This window comes from Lissotriton vulgaris, chromosome 12 (genome assembly GCF_964263255.1).
Source record: "Lissotriton vulgaris chromosome 12, aLisVul1.2, whole genome shotgun sequence".
Classification (NCBI taxonomy): domain Eukaryota; kingdom Metazoa; phylum Chordata; class Amphibia; order Caudata; family Salamandridae; genus Lissotriton; species Lissotriton vulgaris.
The window spans coordinates 494,178,132-494,205,237 of NC_141700.1; the positions used below are offsets into that span (position 1 = coordinate 494,178,132).

Below are 27,106 nucleotides of genomic sequence, written 5' to 3' on the forward strand. Positions count from 1 at the left end.
TCCTTTAGAAATCTATACGGGTGTTTTGCTAAAGAGTACCACATGTCTAGGGCACACCTACCGCCCCACCTGCCCTCCGCTTTCGCTTCCTTTACACAGCCCTGGTCTGCAGATCCACCATTCTAGGCTCTGGGATTGTGCTGTAAAGTAGATCAACTATTCTATATGGAGCCATGACTGCCTTTATGGCTATATCATACAGTGCTGGTAATTTGGGATCCACTAACCTCTACCATCGCAGGAAGTTGCAGAAAATAATCTCGGATCCATATTGCCTTTAAGATCAATAACTGCTCTGGAACACTAAGCCAGGAAAAATCCCCTTCAGAGTACCGAGCTTTGATAACATGTTTTTAAAACTAGGCAAGGTTTGTTAGAGCATTGTGCAGGAATTCCGAGTAGCAAGCTCAGTAATGCGAACAGGTTTGTGGACCCCTGTTTGCACCCCCCACAGGGTTCAAGCCCTGCAGCAGGTCCACCGAGGACCTACAAGTCTTTATGGGTTCACAATTCCTGAAGTAGTATTTGTAAAGCCCAAGGGAACCCAACACGAGTCCAAGAGCCCTCTCTGAGTGCTGGCAGACTCCGAAGCTGGGTTTGTGGCTACTGGCGTCTTGCTGGGGTCCATGAACCCTTCCTCTGAGTCTGCAAAACATATGTTTTATTCTACTTTTAATCTGAGGGGGGGGTCCCTTCCCACTCTTCTCCACTGACCTGATCTGTGCCAAGGGATGCTTCATCTGGCTTCCAATGGATCGTTTAGGACACCACTACTGAGCTTGCGGTTATTGTAAGGGCAGCACCACAGATGCTTCTCTGTTGTAGCCAGCCAATTGGAAACTTCAGGGCAGCCAAATGGATGATGGAGGGAAAACACTACCTCGCCCAATCAGATGGACTTATATCTTTTTCAAATTTAGTGCATGGCCTAACAGTTAAGATACTACTGTGACGTCTGCTGCTTCGTGAAATAAAAGTATTTGTACATGTACATATAGATCAGTCTGATTCATGATGTATTAATTCTTGATTTTCAGATGATACCATTATTTAGCCCCCTGGTCACGAGGAACAATAAATACAACCTTCCACGCAACAAGCTTCCTGCCTGAATGCGTTCCAGCACAGCTGATGCATGTATGCATGCAAAAATTGCTTTAAACAGTTGTGAGTACGTTGTTCAAACCTTGATTTATTTTGCAATCTGAATTCAGGTTTCATTAATCGTACATTACATTTGCATTAATCTCTTTAATTAACGTTTGCCGACCACATTCTTGTTTGTTAGAAATGGTTTCACAAGTTTGAACTCGAGATTGTGTGCATCATAGTTCAATGTGAAAAGCATTTCGAGCAGGTTCTTCTACAGGAGGTATGCAACTTCAAGTTGTGTTGCTTTTTGAATCTTGGGAAGGAGATGGGGTTGTAATGCCAACAAGTATTGGAAGGGTATGTTTGTAGCACTTTATACATGGAAAAAGCCCTGATTCTGGTAGGGTGAACAACACAGGTGCTACAATAAATGGTTCCCCGTGCAATCTTTTAATTTTATAACGTGGAATAGAACATGGGTACACTAAAGTAACAATAACATTAAAGGGATTGTTTACCTCCTGAAGAAGATCCTGTTGGGACTTGAAATGCGTTGAGTATTGACTATGTTATATATATATATATATACACACACACATATAGCACACACACACATATATATATATATATATATATATATATATATATATATATATATATATATATATATATATATATATATATATATATATATATATATATATATGACCAAGACACAAGTTAGTGTCGAAACGCGTAGCGTTATTTGGGAATAAAGAACATTCTTGAGCAACCTGCTTCTGAGTGCGCATTGCTTACGAGCACTGAGTGGGATTTGGAGATATATATATAGACGTGCGGGCAAGCCATCTTACTACCCTTTCAACACCCCTTACTCTTGGTGATTAGCAATTTTCAATTTAGTGCAGTAAAATATTTAATTTTGACGTGACTCCAAATTTCTCCTTTCACACATAAACAATGTAGTGAATGCCGATCTTCATTCGGACTCTGAATGTGGTGCTTACCACCATGTTCCTAGCGCTGTCCATGAACCAGGCTTGCAGTATTCAGTGCACAGTGAGGGCCACACACTGCCCCACACCCATCAGGTCAGCTGGAAATGGAATTGTTTCTTAGCTGGTATCTGGCCTGGGATGGCTTAAGGTCACTGGCATCTGGAGTGTTTTATGGCATAAAGCTGCCCTATTTTCTGATTATATGTAGATGCTGTCCGTTCTCACCCTCATTCAGGCCACATTTTACTTACGAAAATTTGGTTGCATTCACACACATCACATCACAACCTTACTCTCATAAACTGACTTTAAAATAATAACTTCTGGTGATACTGGTACAGCAGATTGAAATGCACTGAAATATGACTCTAGTATGCTTAGGCCACAGGCTCTTAAACTTTGAGAGGCAAGTCCATGACCACTGCAAATCTTTCTGTACCTTTGGACTCCTGTTCCAGTCTGCCCCAGTGGTATTAGCTATTTCTGGTTGTCCTTCTAAACATCTTATTCATCAAGCCTTTTCCTCTGCCTCCATTTTGACTCCTTCCAAGATATTACCCCATCCTTTAGTCTCCTGGAGAGCTTTCCCTGCATCTGTCTTCCTTTCAGTTTCCACTCCTTTCACTATATCTCAATCTTTGTGTCTGTCAGTGGCTTTGTTACACTGTCCACACTCTTTTACCCCTTCCATCTTTGCTCAGTAGTGCCTTCCTCTTAACCATTAATTTCTTTCTATTTATCGTTTTCCCTTCCAAATCATTTTTATCTTGGCCCTCTCCCTGTTTCGACCAGCAGACTGCTAACCACACTTCTAGCACCACCGCCTGCAGGGGGCTCCTTTCTGTGCCGGTCGACATGTGTTACCTCGCCAAAGACGATGGGCTTCAGTTTTTCTCTGGACATCATCACTGAGGAGAAGCGTCTTGGTTCTAGAGTACAGATACTCGAGATGCTAAGGGCCTTTCCAGAATAGGACGAACCACCCTACGTGCTTCAATTCAAATGCAGAATGTTTAAGGGGTCCTGAAAGTTGTCTAGGTGTTGAGTTTAGAAGTAGCTATTTAGCGGCTAGTTGGTTGAAGACATTTATGCTAGACTAGAGTTGTACGCAATGTGACACTGAGAGACAGTGCTTGGTCCTCTTATCAGCTGATGTTTTCTTTTAAGCTCTTTACCTACAGACAGAGCCAAAGTTTGAGCTCTTATAAATCTTAAAATGTGTTTTTTAGAAAATTGCCATCAGAATGAGATGAGATGAGAACAATAGAGACAGATGAGAATTAATAGGCACACCGATTTCTAAGGCTTCATGAGAATTTTATAAGAGGTAGAATGGGTTTCACTTTGGTGAATTGAATGAAACAAATTCTAACTACTGCCCCAATTTGAGGAGAACATGAAGCTTCGGATTCAGAAATCACATCTAAGTATGCTTCATTATTTGCCCGAATTGACCGTTAAAGCACAAAGTTTGTGGAGTCTGAGATGAGCAACGATATCTCAGCATGTGTCTCGAAATATGATAAATTCTGTTTTAGAATCTTCGAGCTATGAGGAGTTAAAATAATGAATATTTGGATATTAGACAAGGCTATCTTTCAATCTCTTTAAAAGGATATGAATTAAAACGTGATCATCATCTTTGTGGGCTTGTGCAGAGACTTCAGTATATTTAAACAGAGAAAAACAAGGAACCAAATGGATAGTAAAAAGAGCCAGAGAAGGTGGCAAGCCCTGAGATACCTAGCAATTAGTGTCCTCGACCTTGGGGGTAAAGAAAATCCCATCTTGATCCACTGCACCCAAAATTCCAGAAAGGATCAGAACTATTCCTGAGTTCTTTTTATATTCCCCAGCAAAGAGACCAACTGGCTCAATTAATATGTAGTGTTCGACCGTTTGGCGGCAGCAAAGATGTGCAGTAGGAACTGTAGCGTATCAGCTTCATGATCAATGTTCTTCACGGGATCATTCTAAAAATGAAGTGGGATGACCATTTGTCGCATAAAAGCCAAATTGAATATGGGTGAGCAGGTAATGGGACGTTTGATGTTCTGAAGCCATTTTGTCTTTTCTGCTATTTCACACTCCAGGATTGACAGTTGTCTTTATCATTTGACCCGTTTCTCAAAGGCCTTTTTCTCCATCACATTCTCTGACCTTTTCTCAGAATTTCTTCTATCCCTTACCCTTCTACAGTCTTTTCCTCTGTAGCCAGGATGTTTTCTTTCTCCATGGACTCTCTCATACTAGTCTGGGCTTTACCATTTTAACTTGAATGCCAGGCAGACAAACTATGCTCTGGGAGCTCACAGGAACGTGACCTTGAAATTCACTCAATCACTTATAATAGGTTTTGGACGGAAGTAGTTTGGGTTAACTGGAAGAACTAGGAAGAGTATATATTGAGGACCTGATAAAGGTCAGACCCCTTATGGCCTGGCTAAAGATCTGGTCAAATACAGAGGCACATCTGAGAAGACAGATCATCAGAGACTGTACAGAAAGGGACAAAGGAATGAGTATCCCGTGGCTAAAATATGTTAAGACCACACTTGAGGGAATTGGTTGTAAGGATTTTTTTACCAATCCATCGGAAATTATTCCCCAGGACATTCAGAGAGCTAAAAAAATCTTTCTGGATCTGGTAGCCTCACATAGAGTGGTCGAGGAAGAAAGTAAAACCTCAGTCTGTGCTCATAGAATGATGAAAACTGTGGAAGGAATGGAATTTTACCTTTCTCTTATGTATAATGCCCAGGATAGATTTTTAATTACCCGTTTTAGGCTCAACCTTTTACATCATTTACTGGCTGATCCACCAGGTTTTACTTCAACAGTTGAGCAGAAGGGTTCCTGTGGCTGCGACAATAGGTCTCCGCAGGATACCCTTCATTTTGTATTGTTATGCTCATTTTAGGCTCTACCCAGGCATGGATTTTTAGTAGGAATTTTAAAACAGGCAAAGTTTAAACATGCCAAGGTTGCCTTATTATTCTTGCAAAGGGCTAATGATCCTCATACACTGTTTTGTATCATGAATTTCATTAAGGTTGCATTAAGGCTAAGGAATTCAAGAGGGCGGTGTTGAATGAACTTTTCGGTTAACTGTCTCCAACCACATGTAATGAACTGTATTTTATCGATTTTAACTATGTAAAATGTACTTTTATGGTATTTTTTAAGTACCGAATAAATGTATTATTTATTTATTTATTTATAGTTTTGTAGAGCGCGTAGTCACCCAGTGGGTATCCCAGCGCTGAACCTTGTTACTCACTAAGGGGTGTAGTCAGGGGAATGCCAGATTTAGGGAAAGAGTAGGGTTTTGAGTGCTTTTCTGAACCGAAGGAGGTTGGGTTCTGTTCTGAGGCTCAAAGGGAGTGCATTCCACTTCTTGCCAGTGTTAACCGAGAAGCAGCGGCCACCTATGCGGGCCTTTTTCACTTTAGGGATCGTGATGAGGTTTCCATGCTCCGAGCGAAGCGCTCTCGTGGGTCTGTAGGGATTGATCCAGTTGTTGAGTATGGGCGGGCCGGTATTGTGGAGAACCTTGTGGGCAAGACAGAGGGCCTTAAAAGCGACCCTTTCCCTGATAGGGAGCCAGTGCAGCTTCCTAAGTGCGGGCTTGGCAGATGATCTGGCCGGGGTGTTTGTTAGGAGTCGGGCTGCGGCGTTTTGGGCTTTTTGCAGGGTTTGAAAGGTGGATTCAGGGGCGCCCAGGTAGATAGCATTGCTGTAATCCAGCCTGGATAAAATTAGGCCCTGGATCAGCATGAGACGCGACTGGAAAGGTAGTAGTGGGATTACCTTCCTGCAAGACTTAAGTAGACCGTAGCACATGCCGGCTGTCTTTTTTGCCTGGGTCCCAAAGGTAAGGTCCGTCTCAAGCCATACTCCGAGACTTTTTACCTCCTTCTTGGGAGTGGGGGGTTCCCCCATGCAGGCGGGCCAGATGTTAGAGGGGAGGCTCATAGTTTTTTGTCCTAGGAGCAGGATCTCTGTTTTGGAGCCGTTTAGTTTCAAAGCGGAGTCGCTCATCCACTTATGTACGCTGGAAAGGCAGTCGTGGAGGTTGGAGGGCTCGAGCTTGGGGTGGGAGAGTGTCACCACCAGTTGTGTATCCTCAGCATAGCTGACGATAGTGACTCCAAAGGGTGAGACAAGTTCCTCCAGTGGGGCCATGTAAACGTTAAACAGCGTAGGGCTCAGGGAAGAGCCCTGAGGCACACCACACTGGAGGGGGATGGAGGAGGAGCGGCTTTCGCCTTCCCATACTTGGTAGGAACGTCGGGAGAGAAAAGACGAAAGCCACTTCAGTGCTCTGTCCTTGACCCCAATATTCTCGAGACGGTGGGTTAGGACCTGGTGACTGACCGTGTCAAAGGCCGCACTTAGGTCTAGGAGGACCACTGCCACTGATCCTCCTGTGTCGATGATTTCCCTGGTTTCCCAGGATTATTGAATTGAAATTGAATTGACTGGTTGACCCAATGAGGTCCTATATTCAAGATCTTGCATTCTTCCTTTGTGTCTCGCTATTTCGAGTTGAACTTTTATGGTGTGCAGTATATGATCTCTATAAAGAGCAAGGGGTAGTCATCCTGTACTTTTGTTCATCTTGACACTGTCACCTTCCTGGCTTTAGTACAGCATGACCCCAGCTAGATGGTTAATCTTCACCTCATTGCCTAAACTGTATCACAAGCTGCTCCTCATTAAAAGACATAGAATATGTTCACTCAAAGCAGTGTGGCAGCAACCACCACATGCACTACTTAGTTACCACATTTAAGACTAAAGTATGGTGGAACCAGATATCTTGAAAGAAAACACTTTACCTTTCCCCACACATGCACTTTGAGTTTGATTTTGGTTGGAGAGGAGATGGACAATGAAGCTGCATTACTAAAAAAAACAAAAAACAAAGCAAATGAAGGGAGAAATAATCATTGGGAAGGCAAGCGTATGGTCTGTAGGATAACCTGAATATTGAAGTGGGCACACTCTGGGGCTTGGAGGGATTCAGGAGCTCCTCTTCTCTGTTACAGTTCAGCAGATGGTGGTGGGTTGTGTTATTAGCATGTGGCATTAGTATTTTGAAGCAAGAGAGATGTGATATAGTTGTTAAATTTATTCAAGTAAAATGACAATTCCTGACCTGATTTATTTCCACTTGACAAATGTGTATGATCATGGGCACTTGATTTATCTTTGTGTACCTAAATTCAAATTTTTGGAGTGCTTAGAAATAAACTGAACACCAGCATTAAGTTTGATTAAGAAAAACACGTAACATACTTCAGACAGACTAACAATGAACTAGATCTTGATGACCCACTTCGATCTTCACAGTGGTGGTCTCCTCCTGCCACTTTCAGTGATCCAGAGCACACAGTGAGCATGGCTGAATGATGCCCAAATAGCCATCCTGCTCAACCTTCCTCTGCGTGCTCTGACCTACTCAAAGTTCAATCAGTGACCCAGAGGAAGGATAAGACCCACTACGGAATCTCAATCAACCCGTACCTGAAAACAAACATTGATTGTAATGCCAGTGCTGTTGAGGTGTGCGCACAGGCACAGACCGTCTGTGTTTTTGAAGAGCATATAAATACCGAAAGCAATCAAGCAGCAGTTGCCTGAACGTCTGCTGGCTGCTTATGGAGATCCGCTGAGTTCACAAAAATAAATTGATACAAAATCTTCAGATTGTGCTCTTTGGAAATTGATAAAAAGTTTGACTCGTCATATAAGAAATGAGTAACAAATACCCCTGAATAGAGATCCCTGGCTTTGAAGATATCAGAATGTCTGCAGTTGGGACACACTGGCTCACTCATCTGTATTGCAGTGTTCTTTTTGCAAGGCTTTGGGAAGGACTCTATTGTTCAGGAACACTGCCCGGAAAAAGCCGTCGCTGAGAGAAAATGGCATGTAGCCCCCGATGAAGTACATGAGTCCTAGTCCCCTCCCAGCAAGGTACTTGGTTTTGGGGTGCTCTGCAATCACTGCATCAGTGATGCTGTCCACCACTGGGCTCAGGTCCTCACAGGCTGTGCGACCGAAATCAAGAAAGAGCCTCATTGTTTCGGAGAGGTACTCTTCGCCGTAGTCCTGCAGAAGCTCGTCAGTCATGTTGGCCAGTTGATACTTGTGCTGATACTCCCAGGAAGAGTAGTCGTAGGAGCGACCTGGAAAAAACAGACAAGCATGGTTGAGCAGGGAGAAACGTTGCTGCTGAGCAGGACAGTTTATATATTTTTTCAATTGTTTTTTAAAGTTTAATATGGTAAATGTTGCCTCTTATCGGGACACTGAGAACTTTACAGCACTTCCAAATATTGCCTAGCAATCTTCATAAAACATTTATAAGAGTCTAATTTTATGAAAAAATTAACCACATCTAAATATTATTTAGGAGAAATTCTGATATTGCCCAGATTTAATGATGCCTAATGAGCGTGGCAAGGACCTTTCAGATCTTGACAAGAAGATCAAGATTTTCAAAGGAATAACACAATTCAATGCAACAAGTGAAGTAGCTGTTCTCTGTTGTGTGAACGGGAAAGAGTGCCTAACCTTGAATGATTTGGGCCCGGAGTTTCCGAATTCTCATGCAGCACAGTAGTAAAAAACGCTGTGTTGTTTTGCGTGAGACGAAGAAATGAGGAGAGTGTCATATTTAAAAAAAATATCAATTTTTCCTCCCCTGTCCATAGCGCTGGTGCAGAAATTTGCTGCTGAGCAACTTTGTATCATAGATTTTGTAATGGAAGTATGTCCTTTCAGAACAAAATTCCAAGCTTAGACTAACTTTAAAAATTCTTCCATCTTGCATATGTGCTGTGCAGTGCAGCACACATGCAAAGTTGGAAAAGAAAAAAGGAATAAAAGCAATTCTCCTTGATAGTGACTATTTGAAAAGGACATAATTTCTTTTTACTCAAAATCCTATCTACTTTTTTTAGTAGATAGGGCTTTGCTTCACAAAACATGGTTGGTTGTATTGGAATGCTCATGTACCACCCATGGAATGGTCCCTTGACGCTAAGCAATGCAAAGCGTAGCTATGCACTTGTTTGTGCTGCTTTCAAGTGAAGAAAAAGATCTTGTGTCAATTTGCATCACCTTTGTAACACAAACATGGTGCAAAAGCTTGGTAAATATACCCTAGTGGTGGCACACTTTATGCTGCATGCACCCATGTAGACACCTTTGCTCAAGAGAGCAAGGGTGTCTGCATTGCAGTCAGCATACATTTTGTGCAGGTAGGGGTCCACACATGCAAAGAGGGAAAAAAAGAGGAGAAATGCAGATATTTTCCTCGTTACTTCAGTGCCAGGCACTGGATTTTGGTGTAAATTCATGTCTGCAAGTCTTTGTAAATTTAGATCTGCGTCACAATTCATGAGTGGAGCAACAAGAAATCCAACGCACCACTCACGGAACGACTCCTTGATGCAAAGTTACACAAGGCAGTGCATTGAGCTGTGTTTCATTACATTTTTGTCACAAACCAACGCAGAGACTGATTTGCATTGGTTTGTAAGTCCCATTAGAAGGCTTTGAGTTAGTTCTGCTTTTGAAAAAAGAAATGCAAACCCCAATACAAATTCTTTGTAAATCAGGGCCTAAGGCTATGGTATTTTGGACAACGTCAGGGAATATTTCTCAGAGCCATCCACAATTGTGTTTTCTAACTCCTTGCTTGAATGCATTGTACATTCAACTCAAGTCAAATCCATCAACCCTTCTGGTTCCAGTCATTCCACAGTAAAATGTAGGTTGCTCCAAATTTAAAGGGTACCCGTTCTCACTTGCTAAAGAAAGGCCAGTCACTGGGACTAGGACAGCAGTTCTTAACCACATGCGCGCTCCTCTTATTCTGCTGCTGTGCTTGCTTTTTAAAAATCCCATTATTCATGACGAGCTGGGCTCGTCATCAGTGTTTGAGGAGGCTACACCATGACGAGCCCAGCTCGTCATCAGCCTCGAAGGGGTTAACATGCGGTCCGTGGACCCAATGGGGTTCCTGACGCCTACTTCCTGGGGTCTGTGACTGCTTAGAAAATGAAATGATATTAACAGATTTTCAACTTTTTATCAATAAAGAAGCAACATTTAAAAACGTTCTGTAAATGTATAGGAATTTGAAACTGGAGGCTAAAAATTAAGTTGTTATCCTCAGACTGAATTGTGGGAGCAGTGCACGTACATTAAATAGAATACAGTATGGATGATGGATGGCCTCAATTGAATTTAGAAAAGCTCCAACTGTCCCCAGCCTGAACTACATCCGGGTAAACATGACATTGGAGGTGCACATCGAAAACTAATTAAAACATGCATTTCCAGTGCAATAGGTCTGGCATTTGTGAAAGTTAGAACTCTTGGAGTTGAAAATGACCATTTTGTTTTACTTTTGTTTTTTATTAGCAGTGGAGTGATGATATTTGCATAGTGCTATTGCCATTGTTATGACCTGGTGGTGCTGAAGAGCCATAAAACGGGAAATAAGTTATGAGGGAGGGGGGAAAAGAGTAATATGCTGCCTGACAATAAAAAAGGAACAGTATCCTGGAAAAAGCAAACACCCATGGGGAATGCAAGATTAAGTAAAGCATATGAAAAGCAGGAGCAACATGGTTACCTCAAATAGTGTTTTTGCCTGAAAAGTCAAGGACTTGACTACAGGGCCCAGAAGGGACCCGTTTTAATATCCATTGCTTATATCCTTACAAATCGTAAGCAGTATAGTCTTAAAAGACCACATCCCTGAACCCAGAGCTGCGGTACACATTTTATAAACTAAAAAAAGGAAAACAGCTGAAAAGGATCGCATTATGGGCCTGATTATGAGTTTGGCGGATGGGTTACTCCATCAAAAACGTGACGATATCCCATCCACCGGATTACGAGTTCTATTAAATCCCATAGAACATAATGGAACTCGTAATACAGCAAACGAAATATCCGTCCCATTTTTGATGGAGTAACCAGTCCGCCAAACTCGTAATTAGGCCCTAAATGTTTTCCACTCTACGCATCAACCAGGTATTGTGGTAACCTCCAGGAATGGTGCTCTTCTTTACCAGGAAAAACAATGTTGTTCAAAGAAAGACGAGAAAACGAAAGCACCGCTTAACTGGCAACTGCAAAGTGGCACTAATGTGTGTGGGTGTGAATAAAACCAATAAGGCCACTTTGCGACCACTCTGCCTTTACTAAGTTTTTTATTTACTTTTTGTATTGTTAACCTTTTTTTCCATCCGAGGCTGCATTTTGGAGTAGAAAAATGTTAGAATAAGATGACATTTGCAGCAAAAGTATTTTTATGGGGGGGGGGGTCCATTAATATAGGAAAGAGAGGGTAAGAGCCATTTGTTGAAGTCACAGTTTTCAGCAAGAGAGGAGGAGCGAGACAGACAGAAAGAGAGGGAATAAGAGGAAGAGGAAGAAGGAGAGAGGGAGCAGCTGCCAGCGGCAGAGCAGAAGAAATGAACACTGTAGGGAGGTCGGCAGTGTGAGATGTGGGGTGAGGGGTTCATCATATTATGAAGGGGACCCCTACACCATGGTGAGGCAGATAAATCCATGTGATCGGTTGGATAGATTACGAGTGGACCAAAGACATGCATTGGGACTAAACATATACAAATAAATTAAACATTCTTGTTTGTCCAAAACATGAAGCATGAGCATGAAGCATGACGTCCATGAAGCAGGAGCAATGCTGATATATGAGCCGAGGCAAACAAACAAAAAAAGAGTGCGCAGGAAGGAACTTATATTAAAAAAATGAGAAGCAGGACGACCTAATGAAAACAAGCAGCGAAAGCAAATGAAAAGCGGGATGGGCTCTATGCACAGCCAATGATAGACAAAGAAAATGAAAAGCGGGTTCGGCTAATGAATACTAGCAGTGAAAGAAAATAAAAAGTGGGACGGGCTAATGAGAACATGCAGAAACGGGCAGAATGTAACAATTTAAAAAAAAGATTTCTCCCACACAATAGCTAAATAAGAAAATTTAAAATATATATAACATGATAGAGAAAGTACGCATCAGAGAAATGAAATATTGTATAATAACTATACCTCTAAAGATGTTTTGTAAAATGCTGATTTCGTGTGTCAATGTAAGATAGTTTTATGATTATTTGAATATCTTGCATACAAGAAAGCCTGAATAAAAATAAAAATAATCCCATGACAAAAACAAACTACTTTTTAACAAAGGGGTAGATTCCGATTCGGTAAAATCCAGTCCGAATCGCCGTACGGAGTGTTTTTCCCGTATGAGTCGTATCCCGAACCGTCCCCATACGTACAATGTAGTACGATGCGTACCCAATGCAGTTCTCCGTACGAATCGTACCAAAGACCGTACGATTCAATAATCCGTATGGATCGCACTCGGAACCCGCAGTATGCGATGCTCGTACGGATCGCAGCAGCTTTGTATGACCCAGCAAGTACTATTCGTGTCGACAACACTCCGTACAAATCTTTTTTTATGGGACCTTAAAACGTCCGTAAAAGCCAATTTTGCCTTGAAATGCGTATGATACGGACCCCCCGGGTATGGTGAAACACCCCATGATAGCAGGGGTACGGTGCGTCGGGGTACGGTGCGTACACCTCTGGATTTTCAGGGGTACGGTGTGTATGCCCCCGTGCATACACCCCATGATCGTAGGTGTACAGAGCGCAGGGGTACGGTGCGTACCCCCAAGGTCATAGGTGTACGGTGCGTACACCCTGTGCGTACACCCCTTGAGTTTAGGGGTACGATGTGTATGTGAATGTGTGGCTCTCCATACGAATTGCTAATACGCGACGTGTTCCGTACGAATCGCGTATTGATTACCCGGTCAAGATCGTACTTGGCGGGTCGTACGGCATGTTTACGAATCGTACGGTTCACTGTGAGAGTCTAAGTCGTACGGATTTTGCCTTGTTTTCCGTACGGTTCACGCAGATTCGGACGTATTTCTAACCTACCGTTCGTAGTACGCGAATCGGACGGATTTGTACGATTCGTACGGAAACAGCTATGAATACGAATCGTCGTACGGATTAGTTTCCCGAATCGGAATCGGCCCCAAAATGTTTCTAAATAAAACACTGTTGGACATATTTACCAACATATCACTGAACTAAGCACAGAAGCCAAAAATGCTGCACTGCATTGTATGAGAGGAAGGGAGTAGGATGGCGCCATATCTACAGAGATATAGAACTCCCCTTCCCTCTCGCTAGCACCAGCGCAGAACTTTGCTGTTGTGAGCCATGCACACAGCCTAGCATAGGTTTTGAACTGGAACTGGTACTTTTTAGTACAAAGTACTATGCCTAGACAAAGTTTAAAACGTTGCCTATTTTGAATGTGTACTGTACAGTGATACACATGCAAAGTTAGAAAAGAAGGGACAAAATAAATAATTTCTTCTTTAAATGCCTGCTTTCAAATGGCGTTAATTTTTTGATGCAAAAGCCTGTCTTCTAATTTTAGTAGAAATGGTTTTGCATCAAAAAGCATGGGTGGTTGCACGGGGACACACATGTAATGCCACCTTGATGCTAAGTAACACAAAACAGCTCAATTTCCAGTGCAAAAGAAGTTTAGCGCTGGAAAGTAAATTAAAAAAAAGTTTGTGCTGTTTTGTGTCACTTTTGTGATGCAAACACAGAATCAAAGGTTGGTAAATCTGCCCCTGTGTATAAAGAATCACCAAAAGACCAGAGATTAAAGTAGGCTTTGCTTAATGTACAGCTAAACTTGTATCCAAAAATGTGATAACCAAATAAAGTGCTGTTGTTTGGCTATGTAAGTACTTGATTGATGTATGTTTGAATAAAAAAGGAATTGTAATAAGAATCGTGTTCACATATATAAACATACACACACCATTGTCATGATAGCATTCCCTGATATACAGCAGGTCCTGTGCCAGCTCTCCCCTTGTCGATTTGTGCAGTGTTGCCTGCTGTATTAGGTGTTCTGTCCCCCACCACCCAGGTCGCTCTTTTTTTGCTTTCTTTATTAGGCAATTGTGCCCCCTGTGCCCCCTGTTACTCAGTCTTTTTGCCTTCTGTATTAGTAAATAAATGTTCCCCCCACATCACCTGTCTTTTTTGCCACCTTCCTGTCCCACCTCGCCGTCTCCCAGGGCCCCTCCCACCCAAGGATCTACTTAACGGTGGCTGATACATGACCGTGGCAAAGGCAAGCCCATCTGCGCCCGTCCACACCTGGACCTCACTCACCGCCAGGACCCCTGGCCTTCCTCTACCCATCAGTACACTGACAGTGAACTTCAGTCATTCAAACCCAAGATGAACGCCAACTGCCGCATCACCTCACCCAGAAGCACAGAAACCTGGCTCACTCTTTCATAGGCGCCTGACATTGCCACTGCGATGCTTCCTGGCTACAAGCTGCTACACCGCGATCGCCCCAGCAGACACGGCACCAGAGGCATTGCTATCGCCCACAAAGACACCCTCCATTGCTCCACCATGCACAATGGCATCACACCAATAATGGAGCATCTCAATTTGCATATCAAGCTCAATGCAAAAACCACCATTGGGGGAACCCTCACCTACAGACCCCCATGCAAGCTTCTGCAAAGCCATCTCTGGCTTCATTACCCCTCTGGCTATCGACTCCAAACACTTCATCTTCCTGGGAGTTTGAACTTCCACCTTGAGGACCCCAAGGACACCAACTCTACCACCCTCCTGGAGAACCTGAACAACCTTGGATTCTATCAACTGGTCTTTGCCCACACACACATCACCGGACACACACTGGACCCTATCTTCTACTCAAGTAACAGAATCAAATTCATCCATACTACTAAAGTAACCTAGACCAACCACAGCATCATCCACTTAACCCTCACCGGTGCTAAAAGCCCACCCATCAAACCACCCTCCTGACCCCGACAGAAATGGAACAAAGTCACAGAGCCCCTCTGGACCTCTGCCCTCACAGCAACTGTGCCCACCCCTCCAACTGCCTCAAACTCAAAGCCCAGAACCTGTTGAACTGGATCTCCTCAGCCGCAGACACCATCGCCCCCTTGAAAGACTACCACAGAGACAGACCCACCAAAAGAGCCAGATGGTTCACCCCAGAACTTCAGATCCTCAAACACCACTGCAAGAAACTTAAGAGATGCTGGTGCTCCAACAATCATCCTCCCTGACCTCACCGCCTTTAGAGCAGCCCTCAGTAACTACCACCGCCACCTCAGGGATGCCAAGAAAAGATCCCCAACCAACCACATTGAGGTCAGCTCCAATGAAGTTAAAGAGCTCTTCTCCATCGTCAGAGAATTCTCCTACCCTACAGCCACCGAGAACACAATCTATCCCTCCCAGTACCTCTGTGACGCAGTAGCAGACTACTTTCACCAGAAGATCTCAGACATCTAAAGTAACTTCAACCCCCAGATCACCAATTTCAACTATCTACACGCTCACGCCAATGCCACCGACACCCCCCAATTCTCCGACTGGAAATAGTTCTCAACCCAAGACACCTCCACCATCATGAAGTCAATCCATTTTGGCTCCCCCACTGACCCCTGCTCTCACCACATATGCAACCTAGGGAGAGAAGAAATCAGTACCCACCTCACTGAAGTCCTCAACGCATCCATCATGACAGGCATAGTTCCCGCTGCCTGGAAGCACACAGAGGTCAAGCCTCTTTTGAAGAAGCCCTCCGTCGACCCCAGTGAACTCAAGAACTACCATCCCAGCTGGCTACTCGCCTTACAACCAACTGCCAATTAACCATGAAGAACCAAGTCAACACAATCTCCTCCTCTTGCTTCCACGCCCTTTGCATGCTCTGCAAGATCGTCTGTTGGCCCCATCCCTACCAAGAAAAGAATGACCCAGGCCCTCATAGCCAGCTGCCTCGACTATGGCAATACACTCTAACCCGGCACTACCAAACACTTACTCAACTGCCTCCAGACCATCCAGAACTCTGAAGCAATCCTCTACCTCCCCTGAAGACCCAGCACCTCACCATACCCCAGAACCCTCCACTGGTTCCCCTTACACAAAAGATGCCTGATCAAGCTCCTCACCCATGCCTTCAACGCCCTAAACAACATTGGACCTGCATACCTAAACCACTGCCTGTCGTTCCATCATCCCACGAGAGAGCTCTGTTCCTCCTCCCTCACCCTAGCCCACACCCCATCATCCACCAGAGCCTCTGCTGAGGTCGTTCCTTCTCTTACATCACTCGCAAGCCCTGGAACGACCTCAACCTGCCCACCTTTCCTTCTCTTGCAGACTTTAGATAAAGGCTCAAGACATGGCTCTTTGACCAAGAACATAAGGAACCAATGCCTGGTGATCCCCCGGGGTGATAAGCAACGCTTTACAAGAACGGATTGATTGATTGACACACACACCACACATACAAAACTGTTATTATGAAGACAATATCAAGTGAGCGGATTACTGACAAAATATCGAAGGCAAAAAAAATCGACCTACAAAAATATCGAAAGAAAAAATATCGATGTCAAAAATATCGTTTTAAAAAATACTGTTTTTTAAAGTAAAACAAATATGTAAAATAAACTAAATAATACTTATAAATATGATAAACATAGTTAAACATCTTTTATATTGTTTAAAATTAATAAGTAATATATATAATTGAATAAAACATTAATTAAACATATACATATAATATATACTTACTTAATCATCAGGTTTAATATTATAACTTATAAATAATAAAAAAAATTATAAATACAAATACATCTATACACATAAAATAATAACAAATAAAAATGTAATAATTATTTAAAACACATTTTAAAACATTTTACTTTTAATATTTTTAAAATTAATTACATACTACATTAGCTAAAATAATACAAAACATGTTAAAAAGCAGAGGGAATAAAACTACTATTCCAACTCCCAAAAATACAACAGTAAGGAAAATGTTGGATAGCGTATGGGTAAAAATTACCATTCCAACTCCAGAGAGTGCAACAGCAGAGAAAGTGTTGGATAGCGTAGGGGTAAAATTACTATTCCAACTCCAGAGAGTGCAACAGTAGGGAAAGTGTTGGATAGCGTAGGGGTATAAATTACTATTCCCACTCCAAAGAGTGCAACAGTAGGGAAAGTGTTGGATAGCCTAGGGGTAAAAATTACAATTCCAACTCCAGAGAGTGCAACAGTAGGGAAAGTGTTGGATAGCGTAGGGGTAAAAATTACTATTCCAACTCCAGAAAGTGCAACAGTAGGGAAAGTGTTAGATAGCGTAGGGGTAAAAATGACTATTCCCACTCCAGAGAGTGCAACAGTAGGGAAAGTGTTGGATAGCATAGGGGTAAAAATTACTATTACAACTCCAGAGTGCAACAGTAGGGAAAGTGTTGGATAACGTAGAAGTTAAAAATAACATACTTATGAATAAAATATTGTTTTAAAATAATGAATTAATTAATTATTAAATACATCTAAACTATTTACAAATACCAATAAATAATAATTAAAAACATAATTATTAATGCATAATTAATTAACAATACAGTAATAATAAATACCAATTAATATTAATTAATACATATTACTTACCAATTAATAAATATTGAACAATAAACTATTTGTATAACAAAAACAATTAAAAAGGAATTACCAATTAACAAATATTGAACAATAAAATAATGTTTTATACCCAAAAATATTAATTAGGAAACATTACTTATGAATTAATAATTATTTAATATATTATTTAAAAATATCAATAAATAATATTTAGTGCCATTTAATTACCAAATAATGATTAAACAATAACTTAATTTACATAACCAAAAAATAATACTTTTAAATTACCAATTAATAATTAATGTCAATAAATTATCAATACCCAACAATAAATTTAATAATTACTTAATTAGATATCAATTACTTTACACAATATTCCCCTATAAACACACAACACACTCCAATAATAAAATAATAAACTTAACATAATTATTAATTAATTAATTAATTAATTAATTAATAAAAATGAATTACCAATTAATAAAAATGAATTACCAATTAATAATTAATTAACAATAATATAATTATCAATACCAATAATGAAAATAAATTATTACTTAATTACATTTAAATTACTTCCCACCCTAGTCCCCTATAAACCCACAACCCGCTACAGAACTTACACGCAAAAATTAATAAAAATTAATTGATAATTCCTCAAAATTAATAATTAATTTAGTATAAGTAAATTACTTCCCACCCTATTCCACTATAAACCCACAACCCGCTATGGTACTAAAATACAAAATTAACTTAAAATAACATTATTAACATATGCAAATTGTATACATATATTTTAAAACCAGTAGAACACTTAACACAAAACATATAACACATACATATTAAAAACATAATAAAATACATAACAACCATATAAATATCGATATTAGTAACATTGATATATCTGATATCGATATTACTAACTTTGATATTACTTACATCGATATTAAAAAAATCGATATTACTTACCTTAGGGTCGATATTCTGTCCATCGATATTCTTAACATCGATATTCTGTCCCTTTGATATTATCACCTCGATATTATTGTAGGTCGATATTTTATTTTCGATATTTTGACTGCTCACCCAAGTGAGCTATTACCAGGAAATATCCTTCTGCTAATAATGTTGCAGCAATATCACCTGTGAAAACCAAGAGCTACAAACACAAGTCTCCCCTGGGTTTGAAAGAGCAAATGCAAAAGTAATAATTTAGAGAGAAGAAAACGTCATTCCTCAGATGGTAGACACAGTAAGGAAAGTGTGAGCTCAAGGATCACAGGTGCACATTCTGAGGAACGTGGGCAGGTGTGCGACCCAGTGTTTTAGAAAGGAGTGAGGGAGGCAGAGTACTGTTGCAGCCCAAACGGGGAATAAGTGGTAGGCCTTAACTTGAGCCTAGGTTCCAGTCAAGCATAGCTAGATGACAGTGAATGACGCTTAATTCTTTTTGGCATAAATTTCAAATTTAAACTTTAGAAATTCATAACTCCGGTTTTCATTGTTGGGTTTTGTCGTTTTGGTGTCATTATATTCATTAAAATATACTCTATTTTTCTAAATTGGTTTGGTGATTTTCTTGTGTTGCTCTGTTTTTTAGCTATCATGGCGTTGAGCTCAAGTTATTTTAGTGACATAAAGGGGTCAATTCCGATTCGGAGAAAAAAAACGTCCGTACGATTTTCATCCGGAGCCATCGGCGTACTATTCGTACCCGCCCGTCCGATTCGCGTAGTACGATCCATATTCCGTCAATCCGTCCGAATTGTCGCAATCCGTCAGTGAACCGTACGACTCGTGCACATGCCGTATGACCCGACGAGTACGATCCGGACCGGGGTATGAGGACGCGATTCGTACGGTCCACATCAGGTAAGGGCGATTCGTACGGAAAAGTAGACAATCACTTACACACCGTACGGTGCGTACACCCCATGCTCGTAGGGGTACGGTGCGTACGCCTGCGATCATGGGGTGTACGAACCGTACCCCACGATCGCAGGGTGTACGCACCGTACACACAGCGAACATGGGGTACGGTGCGTACACCCCGAGATCGTGAGGTACGGTGCGTACACCCCGTGATCGCAGAGGTACTCACCGTACCCCTGCGATCATGGGGTGTACACACCATACCCCGGGGGGCCGTTCCGTACCTGTTTCGGGGTGAACTCTGCTTTTACGGCTGTTTTCAGCTCCCGTAGAAAAAGGGTCATACGGTGCGTACCCGACACGAATCGTACTTGCCGGGTCAGAAAAAGCAGCCGGGAACCGTACAGATGTCGCGTACAGCGGGTTCCGAGGGAGATTTGTGCGGAGATTCGAGTCGTAAGATCTTTGTACGATTCGTACGGAGTCCTGCTCCTGGTACCAATCGTACTTCGTCGGACGTACGGGGGACATTGCAGGGTACGATTCGTACGGGAAAAGCGCTCCGAACGGCTATTCGGAGCGGTTTTTCCCGAATTGGAATCGACCCCTAAGGGTCCACCCTGACAAAACCTGTGGTTATTACTTGAGATTGGTACTAACCCCCCTAAAAATATCCTAATTTCTTACATTAGTGTTCGGCATTCGGATCCATGACTTGCGTTTTGGCAGTACCGCTCAGTGATTTTAGTTCAAGTCAGAAATCCCATGTGCAATCTGACATCAAAATCGACTTTGTGATTTATCGATCCTTCTTTAATTTTTTTATCTTTTATCTGAATGTTTTGATTTTTCCTAAATACACTACTTTCCTCAACTTTTTGCATCACTGATTTTTTGGAAAGAATGGAAGAGGGTCTGAGCAGCATTTAGAGCCTTGTCATGGCAGACCTGACAAAACTATGCAGGACAGAGGGCTGAAGCTGAGAAAGGAGGGGTCTAAGAAGTTGAAATACCATATAACTCTCTAAGCATGGGAGGAAGTCCACCTGCTGCAGTCCATTCCAAAGGAGTAAGAGATGTTAAAGGAGAGAACAAGGAAGAAGAGATGGCGGAATAGAGGGATGCCCTTGCAGTGGCCCAGTACTAGAGGAAAGGGTTCATTCCAGACCTAGGTCTCCTCCTTATCTGGAGTAGGAAGCAATTTGTCCGCCCACAGTCTGACCCCTGCAGAGATAGAGGACATAGGAGGACTTGGGGTCTACTCTACGGAAGCTCAAGCCAATTGTTGGCAGGAATACCCTAGGTTTAGCTGAGTGTCTGAGATCTGCCCCATGAAGGAAACCCTTATCACAAAGTTTGGTCTGACTCTGAGAAGCCTCGCCTAAAGTGCCACTCACTTGCCTTAGTTGATTCCTGTTGCCTGCTGCTGTGGAAAGGACAGAGCAACTTGTTCTACGTGACTCCTGGCTGTCGCCTCTCCCGAGGACTCGCTGGTGTGAGCGAGACCTGCAGTCGGCAGGCCTAGCCCAGCGCTCCCAGCTGGAGTCCTCAGGGTAAGAGGCGTGGGCGAAACTCCATCAGCAACCCGGGGGACTGCGAGGACCAGCACCCCCACGCCGACCAGCTGGTTCCTCTTCCCCCAGGCGACACGCACACGGACACGCCCACCGCCGATTTCCTCAAATACTTCGTGACACCTGCTTCGCGGGTGCCACTCACTTGCCTTAGTTGATTCCTGTTGCCTGCTGCTGTGGAAAGGACAGAGCAACTTGTTCTACGTGACTCCTGGCTGTCGCCTCCCCCGAGGACTCGCTGGTGTGAGCGAGACCTGCAGTCGGCAGGCCTAGCCCAGCGCTCCCAGCTGGAGTCCTCAGGGTAAGAGGCGTGGGCGAAACTCCATCAGCAACCCGGGGGACTGCGAGGACCAGCAACCCCCACGCCGACCAGCTGGTTCCTCTTCCCCCAGGCGCCACGCCCACGGACACGCCCACCGCCGATACGTTCATAAACATCATCATCCCTACCGCGACGCGGGACGCGCGCGGGGCGGAGCACGGGGCGAAGCCCGGGCCAAGGGCGGGCCCGTTGTTGCCCGTTAGTGACCGGTAGAGACCGGACCGGGCAATCCCCTTTTTGCTCCGGATACTACAGCCATTAGACTTCAACCATGCCGCCCAAAACCAGGAGCAATACAAAGACCAAATCCAAGAACGCCCAGGAGGTTGCACAAATAACCGGACCAATTGATTTATTCATTTCACGAACACACGAGGTAATCAATCAGAGTATCTCCCTTCTCGAAAAAAGTGTGTCACTGGGCCGTATGAACGCAAAACGATCGTCCTTGGGCACCTTAGCAACCGTTACTTCCCCCATTCACCTTGCCTCCCAAAACTGTTCCCTTCCCGTGACTGTGTCCGCTCCCGACATTAATACAGTCCCATCCATAGTAGACTTATCTGTAACGCAATTCGAGTCCGATCTATCATCAACTTCAGATAGCCTAGAGGCAACCTCCGATTTAGCAGCCTGTCAAACTCAGGAAGGATCCCAGACCAATATAGATATGTACCTTCGAGGAGAAAGGGAAGGAGCCATTCCAAAACTAGGCAGTACAAAACCCACCGAAAATGCAGAAGTTATGGCTCCTTGCTCAGGTCATGTCATTGAGCAGTTAAACCTTACAACACAATCCCTCCAACAAATTACACCATTCCCTCTAGAAACTAACCCCCTTCATTCTACAATCCCCAACGAGGCTACTGACAACCTCTGTAGAACATGCAAAGCCACCTCACAAGTTCTAACTGCAACAAAAGACCTTCTGGTCCAGTATTTGAAACCTATCCAACTAAGCATCAGAAACTTGGAAGCCCAACTGGCAATTCTTTCTGCAACACTTCTTGATACCAATACACATATAGAGAAAAAGGGGCAGCAAAATGTCCCGCAGTCCTCCAAAATTCATCCTCAACCACAACCACCTAAAGTAATAAAACGACCAATCCCAACCACTCTACCCCCAAAAAACCAAAAACAAAATATTTCGAACCAAAATCTATAAAATACAACGCCTCGATCACAGCAGGGTAAAACTACCGCGGTGCTGAATCAACAAACACCCAACAAAGGCTCGGCAACCCAAGTTATTGCAGGACTTGCGACAGATAATCCAAGCAAACCTCACCCCATAAAAAAGCCAACACCTCTTCCATCTAAACCAACGGTTCCCAGCCTTCTCCTAAAAATATCCCTAAAAAAACACCACGACCCAGACGTCCAGCTCACCTGCCCCCAGAAGCCACCCCATATACAATAGTACTTACCGGTGTACCAGAACTAACTGACGACACACCAGAAACTGCCTGGTCACTTAAAAATAAGGTCATGCAATGGCTAAGCATCAACAGGCCACTAGAATCCCATCATTCGGGAGGGATCTCTACAGACCGTAGGGTAGTATGGGTAGGTAAAACACCAAAAACGACCCGCGGAGACTGCATCATAGTAACATGCAGAGACCCCTCCACTGTGGATTATATCTGCGCTTGGCCCTCGCTGGAGAAAAAAGGGGGAATTGATGCTCGGCACCTCTCTTTCTTTTATCCCCCAAAAAGACAACATCACTATACCCCTTCCTGGAACTGGCACCAGCCCCAAAACGATCCATGGAAGCAGATGGAGTATACCTATTACCACGGAAGCAGAAATGCCCCGAGAGATTGGCCAAGGCAATACTGGCAAGATAGACCCTTCCAGTCATACGAAGGCTGGCAGGGTTTTCCAACACAAAATCGCTTTGAATGCCTTGAGATGGTCGATTGACCATTCAGGGTTGAACCTAAGAGTATAAACCTCAATACCACATACCAACAAATAAATCCAACCCAGCAGCGAGTACCACCGGAGCCTATTCCCTGTAAACATAAAAACTCAATTCCGGAAACTACAACTGTTTCCCCTAGTACTTCTACCAATGTTATCCATACTACTTCCACAGACCCTGTTGGAACCACCCTTGGCTCATACCATCACCAAACCAAAACACTTAAAGATTCTACTAACCTCTCACAGGCCCAGATAAACCAGCCGACAGAAATTCAGACCGTGAATACCCCGTTAGAAACACCAATCCTTCACGCCTCCCCTGCATACTGGAACGTTGCAGGTTTGTCCTCAAAAATAACACTGGAGTTATGGCTTGACACAGCCAGGGAACATCAGATACTCTGCCTTCAAGAAACATGGTGCACAACCCCATTACACCTTGCGGGATACAAAACTCTTTTCACCCCAGCAGTGCAGGGAAATATGGGCAGACCAAAGGGGGGGCTCACGTCACGATCTATGTTGCTCATACTTTCCCCTTCAGAGTGAAATTATTAAAGGAGTCTCCAAAATTCCAAACTATGCAGATAATAACTTCTAAAGACAATAATTATGTTTTCATAAATTACTATAACAACGCTGGTACCTCGGACTGTTGGTCAAATCTAGAAGAGATCGCTACATTCCTATCTTCGATGCAAAGCGATAACAATACAACCACAACTCATATAATTTGGGGTGGCGATTTCAACTTCCCTTTGTGCCCAAACCACAAAAACGGAAACTGTGGACTGCAAAACGAACTTGGTAACCCCATACCCCACTTTGTGCACTCGACATGTGGAAACAAACTTAATGACATCTTATTTTCCTTAGACCTGGACTATGCGAACGAATTGGTTGACCCGCAGCAGGATTTCTTACCAACCTTCCATGGGCGAGGCTACTTAAAAACCATAGACTACATAATAGCCTCCCACTCACTTAAAGGGCAACTAGGAAATTTTGAAACTGGGTCAAATCCAACAAGTGACCACTACCCGCTTAGTATAAAAATCACCATCAAACTGGCAAAAGTTTACCCTGTAAAGTCGAGCTCTCTCAACCAGCAAACACTGTCCATGAACAAACTGAATGGTTATACAGTTAAATGGGCCAAGATCGACCCAGAAGAGGTAACGCAGAGGGGCCTTGAAAAAACCGAACATTGGCTATCTGAATGTATGTCTCCGGAGACACCACCCCAAAAAATCGTCAGTAGCTTCCAAAGCATTCAGGAAACAATAAGGGATGAGTTATTTGTCAAGTTAAAAAAGAAGAATAAGTCCCCTACCACGAGATGGTTCGACACCGCTTGTCGGAAGGCACTTTCATCTCTTAAAGAAGCCTTACATAGACCCACGAGAGACCCCCAGGAAATCTCCAACCTAAGAAAAATATATAACTCTGCCAGGCAAGACCGCAAAAAACAAATCAAACAAGACGTTTGGTCACAATTACACGACAGTGCCCGAAGAAAAGACAGCACCACATTTTGGCAAGTCATAAGATCACCTTTCTTGGCCAATAGCACAGAAATCCAACATCTTGATGTGGCAATAGCCGAGGAAGACTGGGTTTCCCACTTCTCAAAAATCTTTGGATCTCCTCCGGACTCCGCAGTAGACAATGTAACAATTGAGGCCCAGCCAGTGAGAAATAACACCTATCCGATAAAGATATATTTCCATCTCAGCAAAATCATAAAAGCAATCAGGGCTTCTAAAGCTGGCAAGGCTCCTGGCCCTGATGGTGTTCCAATGGACTTGTTTCTCCATAATGTAGACTTTTGGTCGCAGATAATCACTCGGGTCATGTCAGCAGTAACTTCGGTCGGCCTTTTTCAGTCGTGGTCAACGTCAATCCTCCTACCCATCTTTAAAAAAGGCGACCGCAACGATCCCGCTTGCTACAGACCAATCTCCCTTCTGGACTCCATGGGTAAGATCGCAGGTCGAGTACTCCTGGACCGATTACAAACTTGGGCCCGGGAGAACAACATCATAACCGACCTGCAATATGGATTCCAGAAGGGGCTTGGGACCGTGGAACAGGCCCTCAACCTTGTTCTCCTGGCTGGGAAATACGTTCACGCTAAAGGAGGTAACATCTTCCTCGTCTATGTCGACTTAAGTGCGGCATTTGACTGCGTCCAGCATGCGAAACTCTGGCAAACACTTAGTGACCTTGGTGTGGATCCCCCGATAACAACCTTCCTACGAGAACTCTACTCTAATGCCGTAGGTCGAGTAAGATTTGGTACCAGTGGGGAGCTGTCCCGTTCATTTCAAATAACGAAGGGAGTAAGACAGGGATGTGTACTGGCTCCCTTCCTGTTCAACCTTTATACAAACAGGCTTGAACAGGCTATGCTGGAGGGGAGCCAGGACTTACCCCAGATAAACCATCGTCCGATACCCACACTGTTGTATGCTGACGATTCAGTCATTCTTGCACGGACCTTGAACCAACTTCAGATACAAATCAACAAATATGCAACATTCATGGACTCACTCGGTCTCAAAACAAACATAAAGAAAACTTTTACAATGCACATCGGTCCCAGGATTAAAAACCCCAAATCAATAATGGTTGACAACATCAAACTGGAAAAAACCCCAGTCTACCCATACCTGGGAATCCTAGTGGACAGCGCAATGAACTGGCAAAAGGCAATCGACGCCAGAAATCTCCACTTTCGTCGTGCAACATCGGCACTTACCTCTTTCTCGAGGAAATTGGGGAAACCAGCGCCACCTGAACTCCTGACTATATACTACACAAAATGCCATAGCGTGGCCACCTATGGAGCTGGAATCTGGGGTCATGGACGCATAGATCAGCTACAGGTAACTGAAAACGCTTTTATAAAATACATTTTAGCTCTCCCTCAAAGTTCCCCGATACTAGCTTCACACCGTGAGCTTGGCATGGAATATATCATTGACACCATCCGCTGTCAGCCAATTCTATTGTGGCATCGAATATGGTCCAACCCCGAATGTCACCTAACTCGTTCCCTCATCACTGGCTGCTTAGCCCTGACAAACTGGCGAAAAATCCCTTGGCTAACCTATATATGGAACTTCTTTAAAGACCTGGACCGCGAGTCCTATTTTGAAGAACCTGCTTCAGTAGAAGACATTTCCAGGAAACAGTTAAAATTAATGTGTATGGGACACTTGAGGGACCTACGGAACCAGGCAGAGATCTCAAAACCATTAAATGAAAAAATCTGTGCCCAACAGTCTGGAAAAGGCATACAGGCCTATCTGACGTATTTTTTATCTAATCATGAAAAGTTTTTACTAACAAGACTCCGCTTTAACATCTTTTTCCGTTTAGTTTCATTTCCGGAAACTCATAACTGGTCCCGCAACTTGATGAACTGTCCCTGTGACGGAACCTCCCCACAATCTACGATCCATGTTGTTCTATTTTGTAAATACTATAAACTTCCAAGGAAAACGTGGATTATCCCAATCCTCCGATCCAGTGGCTACAGACAATGCTACTCTGCATTTCTTTATTTGCAATCCTTGCACACGCTACATGAAGCTAAACTTATAGTGACTTTTCTTAAAGCAGTCTTAACAATACGTCGAAATGTTCCAAGCTAAACTAGAACCATACAGAACTGTAACCCTATTTTTTACTAAAATTTCTTTATAACT

The 27,106-nt window shown here is 43.1% G+C and overlaps 1 protein-coding gene across 1 annotated transcript in view; it reads right to left on the bottom strand.

The window, feature by feature from the left end:
- Nucleotides 1-7,209: 7,209 nt before the first annotated feature.
- Nucleotides 7,210-27,106, bottom strand: part of HSD11B2 (hydroxysteroid 11-beta dehydrogenase 2) — a 389,112-nt gene continuing 369,215 nt past the window's right edge. The window contains exon 5 of the mRNA XM_086945247.1: nt 7,210-8,284. Within this exon, the coding sequence (XP_086801373.1) occupies nt 7,926-8,284 (359 nt within the window). The 3' untranslated portion in view covers nt 7,210-7,925. The remainder of the gene's footprint in view (nt 8,285-27,106) is intronic.